This window comes from Poecilia reticulata, chromosome 16, assembly GCF_904066995.2.
Source record: "Poecilia reticulata chromosome 16, P_reticulata-male-v2, whole genome shotgun sequence".
NCBI classification, from domain to species: Eukaryota; Metazoa; Chordata; class Actinopteri; order Cyprinodontiformes; family Poeciliidae; genus Poecilia; species Poecilia reticulata.
Window position 1 is genome coordinate 4,068,382 of NC_088845.1, and position 23,895 is coordinate 4,092,276.

Consider the following 23,895-nt stretch of genomic DNA (forward strand, 5'->3'; position numbering starts at 1 on the left):
CTGTTTTAAATGTAACACTTTCTGTTAATCCATCTTTAAACAGAAAACGGATCTAGCACCACCCCTAGTGTAGCATTGGAACCGATCGTGCTACATTGTGTCTCTTATTGAATTGCTTTCTTTAACTTATTTTGTAAAGTTAAGACTTAAACTGTTTGGAGATCAGTGTTTGCTTGATCAACGTTAGAAACACCAAGCGTCCGCCAACGTGGCTAATATTGTTCCTTCTTGTTTTGTGAACATTATTTGCCTCTTTGTATTGCCACAGTCAAAGCTGCTGGCTGGTCCACACCTCGATCATGTCCCACACACCATCTCCATCACATGTCCTTATCGACATTTCAGAAGCTGTTCCATTTACTGTATTCTTTCAATGGCTTATTTGTTCCCTCGATTTCTAGGTCAGATCACACACACTCACACACATCTGTGCAGAAACCACCACTGAGTATGCTTTTAACAAGCTGCGGACAACAAAGCCTGCTCTCTAAATTTGCATTAAGCAGTAGATGAGAGCGCTCACTCGTGCTGCTGAGACTCAACAGCTGACTCAGGAGACTGTCTCCGTGTTGGAACAAATCTTTCTAATAACCTGTTTCAGTGGGTAGATAAAACGGAGCCTTGACACTGTGATGATAATAATGGCTTTGAGTTTTAATGAGACTCGTATCAAAGAGCACCATTGTTATTAACACCGAAAGTCTCCTTACCCTTACATCCAAATGGCATCATTACCCTCTTGCCCCTACCTGTTTTGAGAGTTTTAAGGCTAATTCATCCAAAATGAAACAAATCTTTTCTGCCGCAGGGGTTTCAGTCTGCAGCTCTTAAAGGCACAAGTTTCTCGCAGCTCTGCTTCTGAGGCAGGATTTCGTGCGGTTGAGTCATTCTCGTTTAGCGCTGATTGTGCATGTTGAACATATGCTTTTATTTTAATCAGATGCCACTTGATGTCAGCCACACTTGACATGCGGTGGTTTTTAAATTGAAAAATAAATTGTTTTGATGAAATGTTAAAATGGTTTTTTACAAGTCAAGTTTCTCACTATACATATTAACAATTATTTGTTCCGAACAACCTTAAACCCTGTCGTAAGATTTTTTTTTTTTACTTTATAAAATGGGTTCCTTAATATTTATTTGGAGACTATGTTTTTAATAGGCTGATATGTTCCTGTGAAGGTTGTTTCCAACAGATATGTGGAACTGAATGGTAGAATAACCTGAACTCATAACTACTCAGGTTTTCTTTGTTGGTTCACAAGGCTAAAAAATTGAAGGTAGAAAACTCAGACTACCAACTGCACAGTGGCACAGTTGGTAGAGCTGTTGCCTTGCAGCAAGAAGGTTCTGGGTTCGATTCCCGGCCTGGGGTCTTTCTGCATGGAGTTTGCATGTTCTCCCTGTGCATGTGTGGGTTTTCTCCGGGTACTCCTGTTTCCTCCCACAGTCCAAAAACATGACTTTCAGGTTAATTGGTCTGTCTAATGTGTGTGTGCATGGTTGTTTGTCCTGTGTGTCTCTGTGCTGCCCTGCGACAGACTGGCGATCTGTCCAGGGTGACCCCGCTTCTCGCCCGAAACGTTAGCTGGAGATGGGCACCAGCAACCCTCCTGACCCCAATAAGGGACAAGGGTGCAGGAAAATGGATGGATGGATGGATAGAAACTCAGAAGTCCTTTTCAATTCTAGTGAACTGGATTTAATTTATTCCAAAAAGCATGCATGTAATTTTTGTGTAAACCAAGACTAATTTTTACATCTGTTTTTTTAAATGCCATAGTTCCATTTTTAGACAGATAGTTATCCCACACTGCGAACAGCTGTCGTAAACAGACCACCTGAATCCAAACTTTGAAGAAGATTTATTAAAAATGTGTAAAGTTCTTTGCTTTTATTTTGTTACTGAATATAAGAATTTTCCAACTGTGTTGCATCTAAGAGACGTTGACATAATGATCCTTGTAACAAGTCATGTTACAAATATAGTTTTTAGAATTGGAAAGTATGTGAGTAATTTGCATGAACTCATTTGCTCAGTTTTGCACCATATAATTTCAACCAACTGAAGAAAAAGCATGTCAGAGTTTTTTTCACCTGCGATTATTAGTTTTTTTCACGGAGGACACAGATGTGCAGAAAAGCACAATGAAGAAGTATATAACGGAAGAGATTTTTTCTTTGTACAAACAGAAATACCGAAAGAAGAAGTTATTAGATCAACACTATTTTTAGTTTATTTGACAAAACCTAAAATTAAACAAACCGGAATCTAATAAAATGGAATCTTGTAGGCCTCAAACATTTTGCGGTTCTGAGTTTTTTGTTCCTCATTTTATGCCTTTTTTTAAGGCATAAAAACCATGAACTGGTCTGTCTGTAATGATGGATTTATTTATCCAGCGCCTTGAGGAAATTATTGACATGTAGAAATGACTACTGACTGAATCTTCTAATCCCAACAGCATGATGGGATTTTCACATAGCTTGGAACTTGACATCGAACTTTCCCAAAGAGTAAATTTACTTTTTGATTTGAGAACGTCTACTCTGAAATGTTTACTTTTATTCATTGATAGTGATGGGATATTGTTTTTACCATTTCATTTTCCAGATTTGTTTTGTTGTTTCGTATCACCATTGTAGGCTGCTCTGGACCAAAGCTTTTACTGGGACCACAGTAGATGTTCTCTCTCCAGTTAACAATCCAGTTTGTTGTGAGGATTTATCTGCTTGGTCAAGGGCCCTCAAAGTAAAGCTACTTAACAGCAAATCTTGTTTAGCAGAATCCTCTCAAAATAAGAGCCTCGCTATCTGGTGCTCTCCTCTCCCCTCCTCTTTTCCTGCCATCTACCTGCGGTGCTAGCTCAGATGCTAACGCCACCTTATAGTTTTAGTTGGCTTTCCCATTACATTTGTGCAAAATGTCAAGTATGAAAAATAACATTTGTTTAAAATAAATCTCATTTTTTTATCGTTGTGTTTCCTTTCTCTCATGTCATTTTTATTTTTTCCGTGTCCTTTTTTATCTTATTTTTTTTATTTCATACTTTCCCTCTTTTTTAGTTGTCTTCCTATATTTCATTCGATCCCTTTTCTCTGTCTTCATTCACTTCTCTTTCCTTGTCTTTACTTCCGTTCCTTATCTTCTTTCTTCACAGTCTGTGGTTTTCAAGACTTTTATATTTAATGTTTGCCAATTGTACAAAATCTGTCAGGAATTTGAAGTAAACTTTTTTTTATATTTTGTGCATCAAAATGATCTTAAACAACTGAGAACTCAGGCAATTTGACTTTGGAAAAGTGTGGAATTTTAAATGAGAACATGTTGGAACTCTTCATGACTTAATACCAGTTTACTAGCCCCATGCCTTCTTCTGATTTGGAGAGCACGTTTGAAAACAAGCAATTTTCTTATGTACCTACCACATTATGTTCACATTGCTAAGGATGGGTGATTAATTTTGATGTCTTTGATTTCAAAGCCGTCATAGTTTACAAGCGGAATCTTTAATTTCCTCACCTTTTTAAGCCAAGACCTCCACGGAGGACTTCCAGGGTGAACAAGGGCAGTTTGGCTGGTAATAACTTGCTTTTACGTGGGAGGCTGATGTTACAAATGTTGACCTGAGAAATCAATCAAGGTTTATCAGAGGTCACTTTTTTTCCCACTCGTAGAAAATGCCTCCAGAAAAATTTGTTTGATGTCATCATTTGGGTCAAATTGTTCATCTAACCTTAACGGCTTCCTTTTTAATTCAATGAACAGTGTAGGAGTCCGTACATATGGTGCAGTCAAGATGTTCATTTGTGTTCGAGCACTGAAAATGGCCTGAAAAGTGGTGTTGGAAAGTAAAAAGCGGTGCTGAGAAATGTGCATGATAATGAAATGTAAATGTGCCTCCTCCTTCTCCTCCTCTACCCTTTTCTGACCGCTTCAGACGTTGCGAAAGAAAGGCTTTAATGGCTGCAACAGCCCCGAGCCCGACGGCGACGACTCCATCGACCAAAGTCCGCTAAACGATCGCAAGACCGAAGACCTGGACAGCCTCTTCAAACGCTATGGCGTGAGTACCGTCACACCTTTGTCACCTTTTCTAACCTACTCTTTCTGTTCTCCTTCTCTTTCTCTATCTGCCGTCTCCTGTCTCTATTTTTCTCTCTCTCTGTCTTTGTGGCCTCTGTTGTACGGGGAACGAAGGCTCTGAACAAGAAAGAGCACCGGGACTCTGAGAGCCCAGACCCCGAGGAGCCCTTCTCCCTCACCCCCCGCACTGAGGAGAAATACAAAAAAATTGACGAGGAGTTTGATAAAATGATGCAGAACTATAGGCTGTCAGTGAGTACCTCCCACCATTCTGTGCAACCCAGCCCCCCTCCTCATGTTGCTGCTGCTGCTGACCGGAAATAAAGTCTCCGGGTGCTAAAGGCGGTCTGAATACTCACAGAGCACTTGCCTTTCCTATTTCCCCTCAACTCCTTTTACCTTCTCCACCTCACTTCTTACCAACAATCACCTCTCTCTCCACCCCTAAAACCACCGCCCTTAAGCCGTTATCCATCATGGTGTTGTTGAAAAAGAAACCAAAGGCAGAGCAGTCAAATCTAACTAATAACTGTTGTTTTTAGCTTAGAAGTGTTAATTTAAATATTTTTTTCTTTAGGTTCAAGCTGTTTTAGTGTGCCCCCTCTACTAATGTTAGGGTCTGTGATCTTAAATTTTGTCTTTGCAAAATTATTTAATCTCATTTATTCTAATATTAGAATAAATGAGTTGTTTTTTCTTCTGTCATGGTGCCTTTCTATCAGGCAGGCAAAAGTTTGAGTTGCACACAGATATCTTCATGTGACTCAAGGCGGCCGATGAAACTAGTAACTTGCTGCTAATACACCCTTGCTAGCTAGCTTTATAGCTAGCTAGATAATTAGCTAGATAACTAGGATTTTGGTGTCCATCATGTTTTGTCTTTGCCACTGGCTCACCTCTGTTGCCAACTCATATGAAACTAGTTACATTCAGTGCAAAAATAATTTTAAGAATGGATGTAGAGAGCCGTATGCAGCGTGAAAAATAGAAAGCTGCTGGCAAGAGCCGTATACGGACTCCGTAAGTTTTTTCTGTCTTAAATTTCATTCATTGTGGCCTTAAGAAAGTCTTTTATTTGACTTGTTGACACTTGAATATACCCTATGTTACCTCAAGACCATGTCCAATAAAAAAATGATGGTTTAGATTGCAAAGATAGTTTTTTACAAACCAATTTTTTCCCTTGTAATAAAATGCAACCCATTTGTAGTGCTGTAAACGTGACAATACGGCAAAATAAGGTTGTAAAACAAGTAACCTCAGCACCTAATGCCAGATGTTGTAATGGGATTATTCATCTCTAGTCACCACCGTGAAGAGCATCCTTAGTAGTATTATTGCTGTAAAACAGTTTTAATGTCTCTGCAAGTTCTCTTAACTATGAGAAACTGCAACAGAGAGCGAGAAGCGTTAACTAGGTCTCTGGTTTTCATAAAAGCTGGCATAGCAACTGGAAATTGCAGGGGGAAATCATCTTTTATGGGAATAATCAACATGTTGAGAGCATGCCTTTAAGCAGTCCGATTTCTCGCCTGAAAATGAGACTCGTGTAATAATCCGCAATATTAAAGAAAGAATTGTGTGACTTCAGACACAAAGCGCGCACCACAGTTTAAAAGCCAGAGAGGTTGCAGTTATTATCTGCCGGATGTTAACAGTATTAGTGAGGTCAGTTAAGACTGTGTGTAGTTCTGCTTCTCTGCCTGGATGTGCGCCTGACATTATCCAGGTTCTGCCTCCTGACTGGCACGCCGCCAAACCCCTTTTACCGCTCCACTCCTCTGCCAACTTCCCTGTGATTCATTTTTTTTCCCCCCCTGTGCTCAATAATGCAATTAATGTCATTTTAATGAGGATCATTTAATTTACAGCCCCTCTTACTGTCTGCCTGCCTGTCTGATTGGTCACTTGGGAGGAGACTCAGTCACGTTTAGGTGTTGCAGAAGAGTTGGACCAGTTTGACCTGGGTAGAAAAGTCCTCCTTTACTTTCTCTGCTCCGTGATTAACTCAGATATTCTGATATAATCTTGCTATATCAGAATAACAGAGTTGCTCAAAGTAACAGTTTTTTTCTGGATTCTTTAACAGTGGCCTTCAAAAGTATTTATACACTTTGAAAATTATCTTAAGTCAAACACAGCCGTAAGCTTTATGTTATGTGAAGACCAAGACAAAACTAATGCATAATTTCGAAGTGGAAGTAAATGTATTGGATTGAATTTCAATTCGGCGCCCCAGAATTAGAACTTTATAGAACCAGGTTTTTCTGGTGGACTCTGTCTTCTGTTTCTGGAAGCTGGCATGTTTGCCTGTATTGCTTTGCAAACATAATTCTAGCTCAGTCAGGTTGGATGGAGAGCATTTGTGAAGAGCAATTTATAAGTCTTGTCACAGATTCTCAATTTGCTTTAGATCTGGACTTTGACTGGACCATTTGTAACCATGTCCATGTAACTCTGTAGAACTGCTGTATTTTTAGGAGTATTGTACTGCGGGGAGGTAAACCTCCAACCCAGTTAGTATGCTAACGTCCAGTTAGTATTTTTAGACCTTCAACAAGTTTTCTTCAACTGCTCCACACATTGTTTCATCAACTCTAGTCAGGAGGCAAAAAGTATCTTGCTGCTTCCTGATTGGCTGCTTCGCAAATGCCAGCCAATAGCATGTCTAGTATCATTGTGTTTAGATAGTTCATCTTACCAAGCTGCATTTTCTTCCAAATATTTTAATGCACTGTACAAAAAAATCTGGGACTAGGCAAATTTTGTGCAAGTTATTTGGAGTTCCAGTACGTTCCACCATTACTGAACCATATAGGTGGAGGTGCTCTGCTTCATAGAAAAGGATATTGAATATAGACGCACAGCACACTTGTTAGATTGTTTTATGGTAAGAAATATAAACTCAAATCATCTGCACAACCTTTAGAAATCTTTGACATTTACTATATTTTTTTCTTTAAGTCAATTCAAGTTTATTTGTATGGCACATTTCAGCCTAAGGCAGTTCAAAATGCTTTACATAATAAAAACATCATACACTTATCAATGACACATTTCCTTTTACATCAACAAATGCAAAAAACGAAAGGTCTCAGAGAACATTGATAGTTTTGAAAGGCACCATATAAGCCATGCATCGACAATTATGTCTCAATGTTGAGGATAAATTAGAAAAAAGTAAGAAAAGCCTGTTGAGAAGCCTTCTCATTGGTTGAGCTCATCCCTGATTAGAGCCCCTCTCAGTTTAATCAGTTCAATGAATTTTTGTCCTCCTGACTTTGACTCAGCCTCTCTGTGCTGCCTGAGCCGAAACGGCTCTTAAAGGCTTTTCTCTGAAGAGAGAGGCATGGCAGGAGAAGAATAGCATTCAATCTACCACCCTTAGAGATGTGCAGCTCTCCGTGCGCATTGATTGGCTTCTAGTCAGGCGTCACCGGACTGGCCACCGCCAGCCTTTCCGCGTACCTGTTTCACCCAGCTCACCTTTCAGTGGCAGCAAGCAAACTGGAGAATTCAGCCTCACCCGCCATTCCTCCCCTCTTCAACATAATCCCCTGCATGACAGCTAGGGGCCGGGATATACATGCTTAATCCCACTTGTACTAAAATGCCTCCCGAGGCTGCGAGAGAGTGGTGAGGCAGAACAGGCGGGACACTTGGCTCGAGGAGCCCGGAGCTCACGTATCCGTTCCCGTTAGTTTGGCAATGTGGTAGGCGAAATAAAAAGAAATAAATAAAGGGAGGCTTTTTTCGTCCGACGGTTCTCTGATTTGAGCCTTTTTCTGGTTCTGTGATTCAGAGTTTCTAAATTGAATAAGAAATAGATTTGTTCCTTTTTACAACCGCCTCCGTAGTGCCCTTGAGCAAGGAGCTGAATATCTTGACTCACTACAGGCTCTGTATAGATGCAAAGTGAAACACAATAAAACTGACTGCATATTAAATCACATGAAATTTCATATGCAGATGTTTAACAGAACATGGTCTTTTATATGGAGTAGCAGTAGTAGTGGTAAATCTAAGAGATTATATTTTAATTATTCTTTGTAAATTTATGATTTTTTTTCTAAATCTCCTGCAATTAATTTTGAAAGATCCAGATAAAACCTTTAAGTTTTGTAAAAGCTTACTTAATATTAGTGAGTAAAATAAAAGCTGATCTCTCTTTCAGACATTAATTTGCAAACAGAAAAGAACAAATGCCTTCATATATATTTTCACAATAAAATCTCAAAAAGCTTTGAGGACGAAAGAGAAGCGGGAGAACTGGGCCGTGAGTTTAATTCATTCTGATTTAACCTTGCATCCTGTAAACACGCCCTTGTTGAGAGAACTCCTACGAGGCAGAACAGGTTAGATTTCTCTCCCTTGTTTTTGTTCATTTCTCACAGACGAGGCCTTGAGCTTTTTCACATGAGCCTCCAGAAAATCTCCTGGTCAATTATTTACCCAGCAGGTTTATTTTTTCCTCCTCAGTTCCCATCCTTCGCCCTAAATCTGTAAGAGGATGGACGTCATTCCTGCTAACCCTCCTGTCTGCATTCGGGAGCATTGATTGTAAATGTGTTGGAGTGGGAAAACGTGAACTAATTGGTTTGGTTTAGTTGGTTTCCATGTAACAAAGTGCATAAAAAGTCAGAAAACAAGTTAGAATAAACATTTACAAGACGTGTGTAGAGATTTTGAAGGGACATCATCAGTAAGATCATTCAGCATGTGGTTGAAAGGAAAGATCACCTGAAGGGGAGATAGTTGGGATTTGATAAAAATGGGACATTTTTCATATGCATTTTAATTATTTTTAATTTTCCAAGGTCAAATCAGGCCCAAAAAGTTGAGCAGCCAGTAGTAAAGTTTGCAAATAAGTTTGAAAAACAGAAGGAATTTTATAGAGGCCTGACTGATCAGTTGTAATCTTTGCTAGTCAATTCATTTTCCATTTAGAAATTATTCATCCTATTGTGCGTTTTTTTTAACATGATGTTCCATCTCTTACTTGATGAATAAAATAAATTCTCCTTGCAAATCCAGCTTAATTTTGAGGGAAATTATGCTTCTATGTAATTGTCTATTAAAAATAAGAAACCGTTTTAAATTAAAATGCTTTCTACTGATTCCATCAATAATGGAAATAAAAGAAAAACACCCCCTCGCCCACCACTCCTGAGGATAAATAACTTCCAGTCCTGCCTCTGTGTTTACTCATCTCCACCCTCTTTGCATTGACCCCCTCCCTCACGCACCCACCCACCCACCCACCCACACCATTAATCCATCCTTTCCCTTCACCTTCCGCTTGGCCAGTGTGCAGTGCTGCAGTGCTCTCAGCTGCTTTCTTCACCATCCCAGGTCACCACCTACGGTTCTGTTTGCACATTCCCTTTGCAGATCTCCACTTTGTAACCTAATTGGTACATTCAAAGCTATCTGTTGGGGGTTTACTGGTATATGGGAACCTTTGGATTAGATCTGCAGCCCTAAGTCTTAGACGTAGGAAAAAGAGTGATTCTTGGCTTTACAGACCTAAAATGTTCCAATGTTGGTAGAAATGACCTTTTATTGGATTGTAGTTTTAGGAAGGAAATGGAAAAAGCTATATTTTTTTCCAATTTCAATTTATTTTTTTAAACTTGCAGACAGAACAGAGGTGGAGATCAAGGGCAGGAAGGTCCCCCTGCCCTTCTTTCTATTAAACTGGGTCTCAGGCAGTATGAGTACAGTACAGAGCAGCAGTGGCCCATATTCCAAATATAGAAGTCCTTCTTTCAGATTGAGTTGAAACCGGGTGAAATGGCTTGTGTGGCTGGACAACCTCAGGTCCTTGGCCTTATTTTTTCTTCTTCTTTTTAACACCCTGTGCAGTCTGGTTATCAGGTTTCATCAACTCAATTTACAGTGTAGACTTCAAAAAGAGACAAGTTTCATTAAGTTGATCATATCTCTGTAATTTGTGCCGTTTGAGATGAGATCCAGTAAATTTGGGGTAGTGAGCTCCTGCAGGATCATTTCTGACCTTCTCTAGAGAAGGACACGTCAACTGGGTTGGGAGGCTCAGGGGGGGGGGGTGGGATTGCAGGAATTTGACACGCATGCGATGAGATGTCACCAATAACTTGAAGCAACAACTTGCTGCTGCGACAAGAGTTTTAACTTGGCATGAGACGTGAAAGGCAACACAGCTTTTCGGCCTTTTCACCAAGTCACCTTGCATGCTACAACTCAGCGAGTGTGTGTGTCAGTGGGAGTGTGTGCGGAAAGTATTTGAAGAATTAATTTTTAAAACCATTTACTTAAAGAGACAGTTCAGAGATTTTGACTATTTATATTAGGCTGAACAAAAATTCTTGCATGAGACGCTTTTAGCTTTCCAGCAACATAAAACCCTTAAATGTGTTTAGTAAGATTTTTGATTCCAGTTTTTTGATTTTTGTTTTAATATCTATTTCAGAATATTTAGCAATCACAAATAAATTTGGTAGTCTGCATTTTGAAAATAAAAATAAAAATTTTAGTTTTTACTGGTTAACTTTCAATTTTGCAGTAAAAAAAAAACTGTTCATATTTTAAACAATAAATTCTTTAAAAGTTACTTTTATACCACACAAATCTTAACCCTTTAATATCTTGAATACAAAAGACATTCTATAATTGTAAAGTTTTATCATGTAAGTAAAAAGTACCATTATTGTGAAATATTCAGTTTTTTTCATTTAGATATAAAAAAAATTCAGCGTTTTGGTTAATTATATATTTCTAGAAATACTAAATATACTAAATCTCTATTCAACCTCGACTCTTAAGATTAACAAAAATATAATAGATAAAATATCCCAGTCCCCATGGGAATATGCTTTTCTTATTTATGTAATAGCATTAGCTAACAGAAGGTTCCTTAAATTTGAAGATCAAATTTGACTTGAAGACAATTCTTTAAATTTACTTCATTTCAGTTTGCACTAAGCTCTTCTTGCTGTGATTGGTTGGTTGTGTTGTGTGGCTGTCACCTGCAGGCTCGTTGACACTGCTGCTGATCACTAACTGATCACCACTCTGTTTATATATGTGATGTGGGGTTAAACTTGGCCGCCCTTTAAACTCCGCCCTCTTCCTGTCTCTCCACCAGTCCACTGTCCCACAGCCCACCTTCCCGATGCCAGTCACCGTGCCAGTGACCAATCAGAATGCAGCGGCGGCCCTGCAGTTCAGCAACAATCCCGCCGGCGCGCTGGTCACCACCACTTCCTTCGTCACCTCCACCCTCACAGATCCCCGCCTCTTGTCACCACAGCAACAGCCTCTGCAGAGGAACACCGTGTCGCCAGGGTTACCACAACGACCGGCCAGCGCAGGTAAGGAAACATGTGGAACACAGCTGGAAAGCTTTAGTTCCTCTGTCTCCTCACAGTTCCACTGTGGTTGTATCGATCAATAAGCTGTGGCCTTTTCAGATAGGGAGACTTCCTGTTTCAATAACAGCTGTTGATTGATCAGCTTGAGGATTAGCAGCTTTTTATTTTCAGTTCCTCTTCCAGGGAGACTATTTTTCTTCCTTGCAACACGGTTTCTCACGAATCTTCAGTAACATTAGCTTATGACACACAGGAAGAGATTAGACAATTTCAAAACTTCCTCTAAATAAGAAGAGAAGAAAGCAGCAAAGCTGGTTTCAACATAAGAGGACAATGTCCATAAATGGAGACACATTTTGTTTTATTAGAGTTTCTCCATGTTTACAAGCCACTGTGTGATCATTTTGAATTATTACGTATTTCTACATTTGGTAAGGCTGGTTGCCTCTGGTGTCTTGTTTAATCTGACAGGTTCAGGCTGAGTAACACACTAACAAATAAAGCAAAAAAAGCTACGTGACCTTTCATTGGCCCTAAGCCAAGATCCTCAAAATTAATGGAAATTAATGCAACAGATACCTCACTTTGTATGTCATGAATTTCTATAATTAAGTTTTTTTCATGAAATAATTAAACTTTTAGCTGATTCCCTAATTCATGTGGATGCATATTTCGATGTTCAAGCTACACTTTCATGATTTTCATATTTGTTCCCTTTAATATATAAAGCAATCAGTTTGCAGATCGGTCTTCCACACATGTCAAAGTCCTGATTCCATAATGACTCCATTAATTGAAGTGATTTGATCCACCTTAAGCAGACACAGTTGTCATGGTGATTTTGTGACTTAAAGTCTTTTTCATTAAGCGCACTTTCTGTGGAGCCACAGTTTATGCAGCAACCGGGGAATTTTCAGAGTAGACAGGAACCATGTCTGCGTGCAGATGTTGCGTTCAGCTGTCAGTGTGTTTTTCTCTCAAACAAGAACACGCTTCTCATAACAGCATAAATCCAGAATTTCTTTGACTGACGTCTGCGCACCGCTGCATTCACGCACTTCGTCTGTGGAGGGAACCAATCCTTCAACCCCTCTGACTAAAAGGATTTGTGTCCCATTTTTGCGTCTCAGACAGGGTTACCTACCAAGCTTTGTTCCGACCGGCGTAATCTCATTGTAAGTCAGAATTAGGTGATGTAACGTGCAACAAATGCATTACAGCATCTTTCATAACATGGCATTCTGTGAAGAGAGTGAGTTTCATGTAACACTCCTGGATGCCCCGCTGCACTCCCGCTTCCCCACTTCTTTACAACTTCAGAAGCTGAAAAGACTCCTAAACACTTCTTAAGACTTACTGTCTCATTTCAAATTAAGAAAATAATGTTTTTGTGACATCTTTGAATATTGCAAAGACAATCTCAATTGCAGTGAAGGCATGTTTCTTTTTTTTTCCTGTTATCGTGATCCCATCACTATCCATGAGCATCTGGGTCACTAAAATCAGCATCAGGAGCAATGAATGACCATCCAACTGGGTGAACGTATTTCTGACAGAGAGCAGAAATTACCTACCAGATGCTGCATCCAAACTGTCCTTTGGGACTACAGTTTTACACATATTTATATTACAATAGCAAATGAAATTTAATATTGTGCGGGTCAAAATATGTCTGGCATTTTCTGTCATGATAGAAATCATTTTAATCTAAAATTGAAAATTCTCTGGGAATGAAGAGCTGTTCAGAATAATAATTTTATCTGAATACCGTATTTTTCGGACTTTAAACCACTACTTTTTTTCCCACACTTTGAACCATGCGGTTTATAGCCCAGTGTGGCTTTTATGTGGATTTTTCTTCAACCACCAGGGGGCGCTTTAGCAAGAAGTGAATCATTGGAAGTCAAAATTGGAAATCAAAGAAGAAAGTGCTGATTTTAATTTAGAACAAGCACATGCTAGCAGCAGGCAGGATGGAGAAATTTCTTCAAACTCATACCTGCTCATCATGGAAACCACACGAAGAAGTTCATATGATGCCACTTTTAAGCTTTTAAGTTAAAGACAGATCGATAACCGATGCACACAAGCTGGTGAACAAATCCATGGTTGGAGACGCAGGGATGCGTCCTTAATAGCAGATTTATTAAGGACTCAGCCCTCTGTAGCGTCCTTGTGGAAAACCGAGAGCAGCGGAGATACCAGCGGCTATAGCCCAATGCGGCTTGTATATATATGTATGTTTCCAGTTTTATTTTTATTTTTTTAAACTTTGTTGGTGCGGCTTATAGTAAGGTGCGCTCTATAGTCCGGAAAATACGGTAATAGTTAAAACGGTGTAATAGTAAACAGAGCATGATGAAATACGTCTTAATGAATCTATGTAGCAGATGTTTTTGTTGATGTTTGTTTATTTATAAAAATGTTTTAGGTGATTATGAAATTGAATGTTTCTGAAGCAGATTTAACCAGATGCAACTTTTTACTGAAGCCACGTTGTTGGAATGTATACATGAATCTAAAGTCAGTCTGAACAAATCACACAACCGTATAAACTGCATACATTGCAGTTGATCCTAGTAATCAAACAATCCACCAAGTTCAGTTTATTCTTTTAATTGACTAAAACATTTTCAAACTAAAGAAACCCAGCAGATTACATCAAGTCATTCACTTGCAGCATTCATTGATACTGAATGAGTGTTTTGCAACAGTACACAGTCGCTTGCACAGTTTTTGAATTTCTGAGCATGGATGTAGTGAAAGAATTAAAGAAAACTCCCCCTTAACAGGAAGAAACCTGGAGCAGAGCCAATACCTGGCACACAATTCAGAATTAATGGACAGAGCAGATGCATATCATCCAGCTCTAGTTAAAAGGTTTTCTCTTTGGCATTTGCATTACGATTCATAAAAGAGAATAAATCGGTTCTTTTCAAAACAATAACAAAAAACTCATGAGAACTTTATTTTACAATTTTGAATTTTAGAAGAACATTTGATCCATTCAATATTTCACACTGACATTTAGATCTTTGCTTAAAACATAGTTTTCTTTGTCCTGGAGCCTTGAAACTTCATGTCATTGGAGTTTCAAGGCTATTTTTATTTAAATGTATTGTTCTGATATGTGTGTAAGTTGGGATTAATGAGTGTAATTTTAAATATGTTGTTCAAATAGAAAAAAAGTCATTTTTTTATTACTTTAGTTACTGTGTGATTTTAAATGTATATGTCATGCAGTTACATTTCACACTAATTGATTGTAGTAATGAAAAGGATCTTTCAAAGGTCTTTTATTGTATAAACCAATGACGGTTTTGCCACTGAAAGTGTAACATAAGTATCATTGAGAACTGATGAAACCAGCACTTTAACTAGAAATGCAGCATTGAGGCCAATTAAGGTGCTTTAGAGAGGAAACGGTCGTCGCCAGCAGAAGCACTTTTTTTAATGACATACTTGATTTAATGATATTTTTTTAAAGTGGATGTTCATCAGTTTTTAGATTAGCGCTGTTCAGATATGCTGCTTCATGTAAGATCGTTTTCCTTGTTTTTATGCGTTTCTTTTTTCTGTGCTAGGTGCGATGTTGGGAGGAGATTTGGGGAACTCAAACGGAGCGTGCCCGAGTCCAGTTCGTAAGTAAATCTATTCATTTCTCAAAAATCATACAAATGACTATTTCACTCTGCAACAAACGCACAGCTGCACATCAGACACTATTGTTTCTTTTTATCTTTTGAACTTTTAAAAAGCTATGTTTTTTTTAGTTGGGTTTGTGAAGAGAACACTGCAGATCGTTTCTGTGTGGCAACAGCCTCACAGTCGCCTTCACAGGCTTATGCACAGGCACGTAAGCACCTGTTGACTGGTGACAGCTGGGGGTCACAGCACAAGCTGCTTGTAAACAGTCCAAAGAACAGAGAGGGTTTCAGGTTGTAAGACAGTCCATGACTAAGAGAAAAAAGAGGAAAAGAAACCAGTAAAATTCCAGCGAAGCTAGTGTAGGTTTCCTCAGCTGGCCTTCTGTTGTTCCTCTATTCACAGTTGGAAGCCTCCATATTTTTTTGTATATTCTGAAAGTGTTTAAATCACCACACCAGTCAGGAGGCGGACACCTGCTCCAGATCAAATCCACCATGAATGTGAGATCAACATTTCATTCCTGGCAGTGGTTTTCTGTCAGACATGTCAGCCTCCTTTAGGTCCACAGCTCCACCCAGATAAATCAAGTATTGCTAATTAGTGGAAATATTTCTGCAATTTATAAATTTTTTACAAAAGCTAAAAATGCATTTGGATTTGGATTTTGGACTTTTGGAGAGTAAAATTGATCTGTCAGCTGAAAATTAACGTAAACTGGTTCCTTTCACAGTATTTGTACATTTTATATGTGACTTTATATTATCTCAAGCAGCCATATATAAATGAGCTTTTTTCTTTTTTTTTCTACTTTTAGTTCCTTTTAAAGTATTCTTAAGCACTGAGCAGTGAGTCTGGGTTTTTCCCTGTATGTAAAGTTAGTGAAACTGACCATTAGAAAATAAATGGAAATGCAGAAGTGAAATAGTTATTCACATGTAATTTAAAATTTCCACCCATCAGGGAAGGACACTTGAAAAAGGAAAAAGTTAGTTTTTTTTTTCAAGGAGAATGAAAGTATCTAAAATATTCACCAACAGTGCTGTAAAAATGATTCGTTCCACACAGATTTTGTTCAGTTTTTTCTTTTTATTGTAAAACAAAAATATTCATAGAAAAACCAAACATGTTGAAAAAAAAATCACCCCTTTTATAAAATGGAAGTAAATCATATTTTTTTAGACCGCAGATTTTAATTTCTCTCAACATAACAAGGTTTGATTGCTGCCAAACTTGCAGGATATCATTTAAGTAGAGCCCGTCTTGACAACATGAGGAAGGATCTCAAAAAGCAACACGACATAGTTTGACCAAGAGAAATTCAAAACCAGATGAAAAAGAAATCATCCTGAAATGCATAAAGCCACTTCAAGTGGACAGACTTTCAAAATGGTTCCAGGTGAATATTGATGACTCAACTAGATGACAAAACATTACACACAACTGAACGACTGAAAAAAGTGGCTTACTTAAAGTCTGAAAGTCCTGTCAGACTCGTATAAACAGCAGTTCGGTGGAATTGAAACAGACCAGTAAGAAGAGTTGGTCAGAATAAACTGGTCTAATAAATCAACTTGGAAAAAAAAGAAGCATTTTTAAACGAGAATGCTGCCAAATTCATAAACTACTCGCTGCGTTGGCCACGCTTGGCTCAAAGTTTCCTCCAACTGATGAAAAAGCTTTCTAATGTTTATGTTTTTGACACTCATAGTTAACAATCCGCGTAACCATTTACACGTCCGCTGCTTTCCCTCTTTATTTATCTGATCTTCTCCTCCCTCTCACTACACCTCCCCCTTTCATCCTGTCTCTCTCAGCTGTTCCCCCTCGTCTTCATTCTGGAATAATCTCTCACCCGTCCCCGCCCCACTCCCCGCCCCCCACCATCTAGCAGTCCCTTGTCTTGGCACAGGACTCTCTTCAGAGGTGACTTTGACACTGGCCAGAGCTCTCCTCTTAAATCCCATTAGTTTGGACAGATACTGCCAGCTACATCCCACAGTAATGGATACGGGGCGAGGGTGCTCTTTTTTTCTGGATTCACTTGACAGCATTATTTCTCTCATGTTACACGGAGCCAAAAATAAATCAATACATTCAAATTAACGTCACTTATCTATTCTTTGGGGTAACAATGCTTCATCGGGATGAGATGATTCATGATAGCGGGTCCACAAGGATGAGGCAAAACATGGTTTTATTAAACATTTTCAGATAAACTAATTTTCTTTGCACAGAGTAAAGATTACAAAAATTACAGAGAAGCTCCAGCCGGCTTCAGTACTCTGATCTGATCTTTTTTTAACGGATCTTTTTTTTTCCTCCAAGCCAAAAACGGTAATACTTCTGTTGTACCAGCAGGTGGTGAAAATCAGAATTCAATGATGGAATATGCTAATCATGCCTCAAGCTATAGCTAGGCTAGCAATTCTGCCAAAAGAAATTTAATGAAATTTTTTTAGCATCTATTATAGAGGCAGGAACAAGAGAGGTAGGTATGAAACATCTAATAGAAAAACTACTTGGTTGTTTTTTCTGGCACAGAAAGCGAGAATTGACATGCATGTGCAAAGTGGGTCTGATTGTTTTCAAAACATTTGGCTATCCAGGGTGGATGTGTGTACACTAGGAACATTTATTATTTCTTTTAAAATTTCGGTTCTGTTTTTTTTCCACAATAAAGACGGATTTGGAAGTGTAAATTAACAGGAAGTCTTTATTTTGCATAGCACCTTTTTTGTGGAGAGAGCCTTTGAGAATCTGTAATCGGTATCAAATGGTGCAGCCATTTACTATGTTTCCTATGGTTGTCAAATGAATTGTGTAAAAAAAGTCTGAAAACACTCCTTGGTGTCATATTTGAGTTCAAAGTTTCTCAATAAATGTTTTGAAAATCTTTTTTTTTTTTTTGTGTAAAATGATCCATTTCAGATTTTGATCTTGAACAATTTGAGATTTTGAAGATCAAATTGAAATTTGTGAAATAGCCCATAATTTGGTGGCATCAGGAAGCAGCAGCTAACTTTGACGTTGTAGCAGCTAACAGCTACCAGTTTTTATTGCTGGCTGTTGGATAGATGAATGTTCATCCATTCCTGCTTGTCCTTCCAGGGGTGCAGGAAGCTGTTGAATTGGGTGAGAGTTGGGGTGCCCCCCAGTGGAGGCCACCAGTGCATCAGAGACACACAACCAGGCACACACACTTACACTTAAGGACATTAGATAAACCAATTAATCAAAAAGCGATGTTTTCAGACTGTTGGAGAAACCTGGAGTACCCAGAGAGAATCTATGCATGCAAAGGGAGAAGATTGAAACTCCATACAGAAAGACTGGATTTGAACCCAGAACCTTGTTACTGCAAAGCATCACTGCAGACTGTTCCAGCCTAACTCGAACCAAGTCCCAAAAATAGACACAAGAATGTTATAGTTTATTACATATTTGGGGTAGATTGAACAGTGTGCTTCTGCTGCTGATGGCTGGGTTTTAGTCTAAATGTTCTCCCCGTGATCCTCCAGGTTGCTATAATTATGCCACAACATTGTTGTATATCAGCATCTCAGAAGTTATCTGAGTTAACCTGATCCTCCCAGATGGCCGGCCACTCTCCTTTTGCACTCATCCACTCTCCAATTTTATCGCAGTTTTCATCAACTTCTTCTTGCATTTTAACTTTTTTCCTCCCCTTTTTGATTCTTTCTTTTGAACCTTTTTGCACAATGTATTTTTGTCCTCTCTGATGCTTTTTCCTTCATTATTTATGCCTCTCTCTTTCTGTCATGTCCTTTCTCCAGTCATGTCTTATTCTCACCCCTCTTAGTCTTACTTTTGCCTTTTTTTACTCTTCTTCCCTACTCCCGTCTTCACCCTCCTCCTGTCATCCCTTCTTACCTCCTCTTTCTCCTGTTCTCTTGGATGTGCCGGTCTCAGCTGTTGTCCAGGGAGTAAGAGCTCAGGGAATGTCACCATTGACGTCATGCAGCATTCCACACATTCCCACGCCCGGCCTCGCGTAATGGGAGACGTGACACACATGCTGACACACACAGAGGGTACCGACACATGTACACTCATATTCTAAGAAGAACACATGTTAGGGCTACAAGGAAATGCATCAACACGAGCAATTTAGATGAATGAAAGCCACAAACATTTTAAAGTCTTTCAGGGACTCACTCAGCAAGACGCAGCTGCACGCATAAAGACACACACAGCATAAATCAGCTCATAATGCAGCATGGACCTCCATGTATAATCAAGCAAGAAACTGCAATTATCTTTTTTTTTTTCCAACAAAGTCTGCTCATTTTATATAAAAGATTTAAAGTCTGATGATTTTGGTTTTCTGCAGAAAATTAAAAAAGGAGGAGACATGCAACATGGGTCATTAGTTCAGTTTAAATCAGGAGTACTGCAGTAATGTAGCATGTGCTGGAACCATTGGGTACCACAGGCACCACTAGTGCCATCTGTTAGTGCAGATGCTCGTCTATATTGTTCCATTGGTCCTCAGAGTTCTGCTTTAATGTCAGCATTGAAATAAATTCAATTAAATTTCAGCAGCAAGGTTCTGAAAACTAATAAATGAAACTGCATTGAACATGTACAGTATGCAAACTGCTAACAGATTGATTATAATCAGGCTTTGGCCACATCTAAAGCTTCACATTTACTGTCATTTACTATTATGAGATCCTGAAGCAAAACCATAGTCAGCTTTTGCTATGAAATGACTTCATATTTGCAGGAAAGTGAACTTTTCTGTACAGAAAATAACCATTACACTTATTTTTCCAGTACATTTCCCTTTCCATCCATCCATTGTCTGTATCCGCTTAGGGTGAGAGGCGAGTGCATCACAGGACAAAAAACCATGCTTACACACTCATACTTTAGGACAGTTTAGAGGCCAGTCAACCTAATTGTCTGGATTGGCAAGAGTACTCAGAGAACCCACACATGTGCATGGAGGTCATGCAAAGTCCATGCAGAAAGACTCCAGCCACTGATTTGAACCGGTAAGCAGAAAAAAAGACATTTATGTTGCAAGTTGTAACTGTGCCACCATGCAGCTCTTCTCTTTATCAAAACTTTGAAATCTCAAACAAGATAGAATTTGTAAATGTCTTTTTGTATAAAACCTGCAAACCTAGTCTTTAAAAATAACTGGTTAGTTACCGTTTTTTGTGCAACCAGTTTTTCATAAAAGTCTGACACATTTTAAAAACATGCAAGGCTGAATCTGTTGTTTTCTCTCTGCAGCTGTGTTCAGGCTTGTTGTGGAAGGCTGCAGAATTAAAATGAGCACATCAAAAGCTGGGTGCCATCTTCACTTACACAGCTTCTGTTAGTCAGTACACCCTTTATTAAGGTAAAGGTGGAAATTTCCTTTACCCGTCTGATTTTTGCATTTAGTTTATTTTGTTGCTAAAACTTGTAAATATTAGAAATATAGCATTTTCTTAGCATCCATAGCTGTATATGAGCAGTAATGATGGGACTTTGTGAGTCATTTTGTCTATCATACCATCATGATAAAAATGAAGGTTAATAAAAAGAAGAAATTTTCTAACAACCTTAAAAAAGTCTCTGTTGAAAACCATCAATCTGCAAAAACCTGAGATCTTTTTCAAATTATTTAACTCCCGTTATTCTAAAAAGAAATAAATGGAGATCAAAATTCAGACCTGACTTAAATAGTGTTTTTCAGAAACAAGTGTCTGCAAACCCCAACAAATAGTTAATGTTGCCATTTGGTCAGCTAAGCTTTTAGGCTTTGTGGGTTTAGTAAAGCACATCAAAACCTTCTAGAACTGAACTCCAGCTGTATAGTAATACAGTATAAATACACAAAGAAAGACAGCAGACCTACAGGCTGTTTTCTGTAAGGGAGCTCTGTTTGAGCCTGGGTTCAGCTGTAGAACATATGTTAACTTCACATTCACTGAGGAAAACTCACATGTTAGTTGAACTCATAACTCTTGGGTGACCACCAAGCCACCGCTTCTCCCACAGACATGAACACAAGCCGACTGCACATTTCCATCAGTCTTTGACGTCGACATGCATACATGGGGGAACCCTTCACTGATGGGACACAGGTGAACAGTTTGCCCAGGTGGCTGCTGGGATATGCAGTCCTCGTCTTACCACATTCAGTGATTCCATACATCCTCTGTTTCTTTCTTCCAGCTGATTTTTTTTCTTTGATTCCCTACATTTTTTTTCGTTTAGCACATCATGTTTGCTCCAGTTTCCCACACTCCTCTCTCATTCCTTTTACATCTCTTTCTTCCCCAATTTCTCATCATTGAAACCCCCTGATCCGATTTTCCTGTATTCTCATACTTCTTTAATTGTCCACATTCTGTGCATGTTTTCCATTCATAGGCCATTTTTTTCCCTTCCTCCTCCCTCAAATGTGTAGACTTATTCTTTTTCCCAGTCTTTCTTTGCGCTTATCTTACTATCTGTTTGCCTGTCGTTGAACTCCTGCTCTGTCATATCCTGCTTCACTTACTCCCTCAGTTTCATTCTTTTCTTCCATAATGTCTCTCCCAGTCCAGTCTGGTCATTTTTTCTACTTTCTTACTTTTTGTTTGTTGTGTGGTGCAGTTGATTTCTCTGTTGAGCTGCTGTTGTTGTTTTACTTTTTGTTTAACCCCATAAATTAAATAATTTGAGGATAAAATACTGATCCAATCTTCTGCATCCACCTCTAGAATCTTTTGGAGGACAGGTCTGCATAATGTCCCATCAAAAATAAATTAGGAGAAAAACTATTAATTTTTAAACTCCACTTACTCATATGACAGGATGTATGACATATTTCAAAGCAATTCTGGCCACTTTTTTAGGTACACCTGGTTAGTCCTGGGCTGAACTCCCTTTTGCCCTCCGAACTGCCTCAGTGCTTAATGGTTTTGAAAACCATAAACCGGACTGGGACATCAAACCTGACTTATTCACTCCTACTAAATATATTTTGATTAATTTGATTAAATCACGATGAAGACATAAACAATTAATCACAAATACGTTAAACTGATACTTAAATATACTCTACTTTTATGTTAAACACCCATACTTTGTCATAATTTTTTGTACTTTTTCTCTGTAAGTACTTGACCACTAAAGCCTTCTTGGTTCATATCGCCACATGTTTAAGCTTCTTCCTCCTTTGCCTTCCTCTTTTCCTCATTCTTTCTCTCCTTTTGTGTCTTTCCCCCCTCACCCGCCTCCCCTCCTGCTCTGCCATGCTTCCCTCTCTCTAAGCTGATATCAGAGATAGCATTGACTTGTTGTTGTTGTCAGGTTGCGTTTATGGGCTCTGTGTGTGTAAGTGAGATGAAGCAGAGTCACATGCCACTGTCATCTGGAGCCAGCGTCATGGAGAAGTGCTATCTGCTAACACACACACACACCCTCTCTCCACCCATCAGATGGGAGTGCTGCATATGTTTGTGTGTGTGTGTGTGTGTGTGTCACGGTGTGGAAAAGTCCCTGCTGTCCCTCTTATACACTGTGATTCAGTCTTCATTTCAATAGACTTGTCTTTTAACCTCGGCACTGGAGACTGCTGGAGTCTTGTTGTCATGACGCTCAGCCAACATCTCTTCCTTCAGCCTTCACTTCCCAACATCTTATTTTACATTTAACAAGTTACTTGTAGTAGCATTCTAAACCAGCACATAATGACATGTACCGTAATAAAAAAGGTGTGATTGGTGGAGAATATTCAGAAATGTGGAACCAGAGTCAAAACAAAGTAAGCAGGAATGGCTGACAAACAGAGCCGTTTTGCTGCAGCTTTAGCATGGAATGTCAGGTATTATTTATCCTAAGAGCAATGGTTGTGTTGCTGTGAAAGGGAGAGGAATGTGACAGTTGTGCCATTTCAAAGGCAGGTGTGTTCACCGGTATAGTCTGCAGTTTCATGTTGCTGGGATGCCCCTTTTAAAAAGAAAGCAATGACATGCTGTGCTTACAGAAATGCAAGCTGATTTATATTATTTCAAGTTAGATGTTATGCTTTTTTTATGACCAGAGCCAATGCAGACACTTCAACAAGGCGCTCTACACATACTATAACTAATTAGATATTTCTTCAACAACAGGGAGGCAAATTATCTCCGCTGCGCATTCTGCTCTGCTATGAATGCCAAACTTGTGTTAATCTGACGCTTGAACAAGGATTTTATATATGACTGACAAAATAGCAAAATTCAGAGCCTGGACTTTCCAGTGTCCGGATTCTGGATACGTCCTCTGCTGGAAAATCATAACTTCAAAACTAAGGAAATGTCATATAAATGAAAGTGTGCTAACTTGGTAATGTGGAAAATGTTTAATTTTCCAGGGAAATGTAGCTTTGGAACATTGTCAGCAAACCTGAGCTGGTTTCCTGGATCTAGGTATACCAGGGTTTTAAAAGTTTCGGTTTCAAAGCTGTAGTTTGATCAAAGAAAGTTTTCTCTGGAACATAGAGTAACACTGTGATGCCTGCCCCCCACCTGTTGCTGTGCACTGCCAATCTGCCTGCTTCTTTTCCTATTGCGTTACACTCGTCGTAATAAATTTAAGGAGGTCCAGCCATCAGTATTCAGAAGTTAACACTGTTTTAATAACCCATTTGTCAATGTATAAACTATATTTCTATAAAGTGGTCAGCTGCTGGCTCCAACCAAAACCAGTGTTCTTGGTATTGTTATTGTTAGTGTACTATTAAACCGTCAACATTTCTGCATTTTTTTAAAAAAAGTTATGCAACATTATTCTATATTTTGTATTGAGGTTACATATCATAAT

At 38.9% G+C, this 23,895-nt stretch overlaps 1 protein-coding gene across 15 annotated transcripts in view; it reads left to right on the forward strand.

Annotated features, from left to right (window-relative positions):
* Nucleotides 1-23,895, forward strand: part of mef2d (myocyte enhancer factor 2d) — a 108,565-nt gene that overhangs the window by 60,460 nt on the left and 24,210 nt on the right. For 7 of the 15 annotated variants that reach the window (XM_017309562.2, XM_017309561.2, XM_017309560.2 and 4 more), the window contains 4 exons: nt 3,942-4,067; nt 4,202-4,339; nt 11,214-11,439; nt 15,024-15,080. In XM_017309562.2, the coding sequence (XP_017165051.1) occupies nt 3,942-4,067; nt 4,202-4,339; nt 11,214-11,439; nt 15,024-15,080 (547 nt within the window). The remainder of the gene's footprint in view (nt 1-3,941; nt 4,068-4,201; nt 4,340-11,213; nt 11,440-15,023; nt 15,081-23,895) is intronic. The other 8 variants (XM_017309565.2, XM_017309568.2, XM_081597697.1 and 5 more) reach the window with 2 other exon arrangements.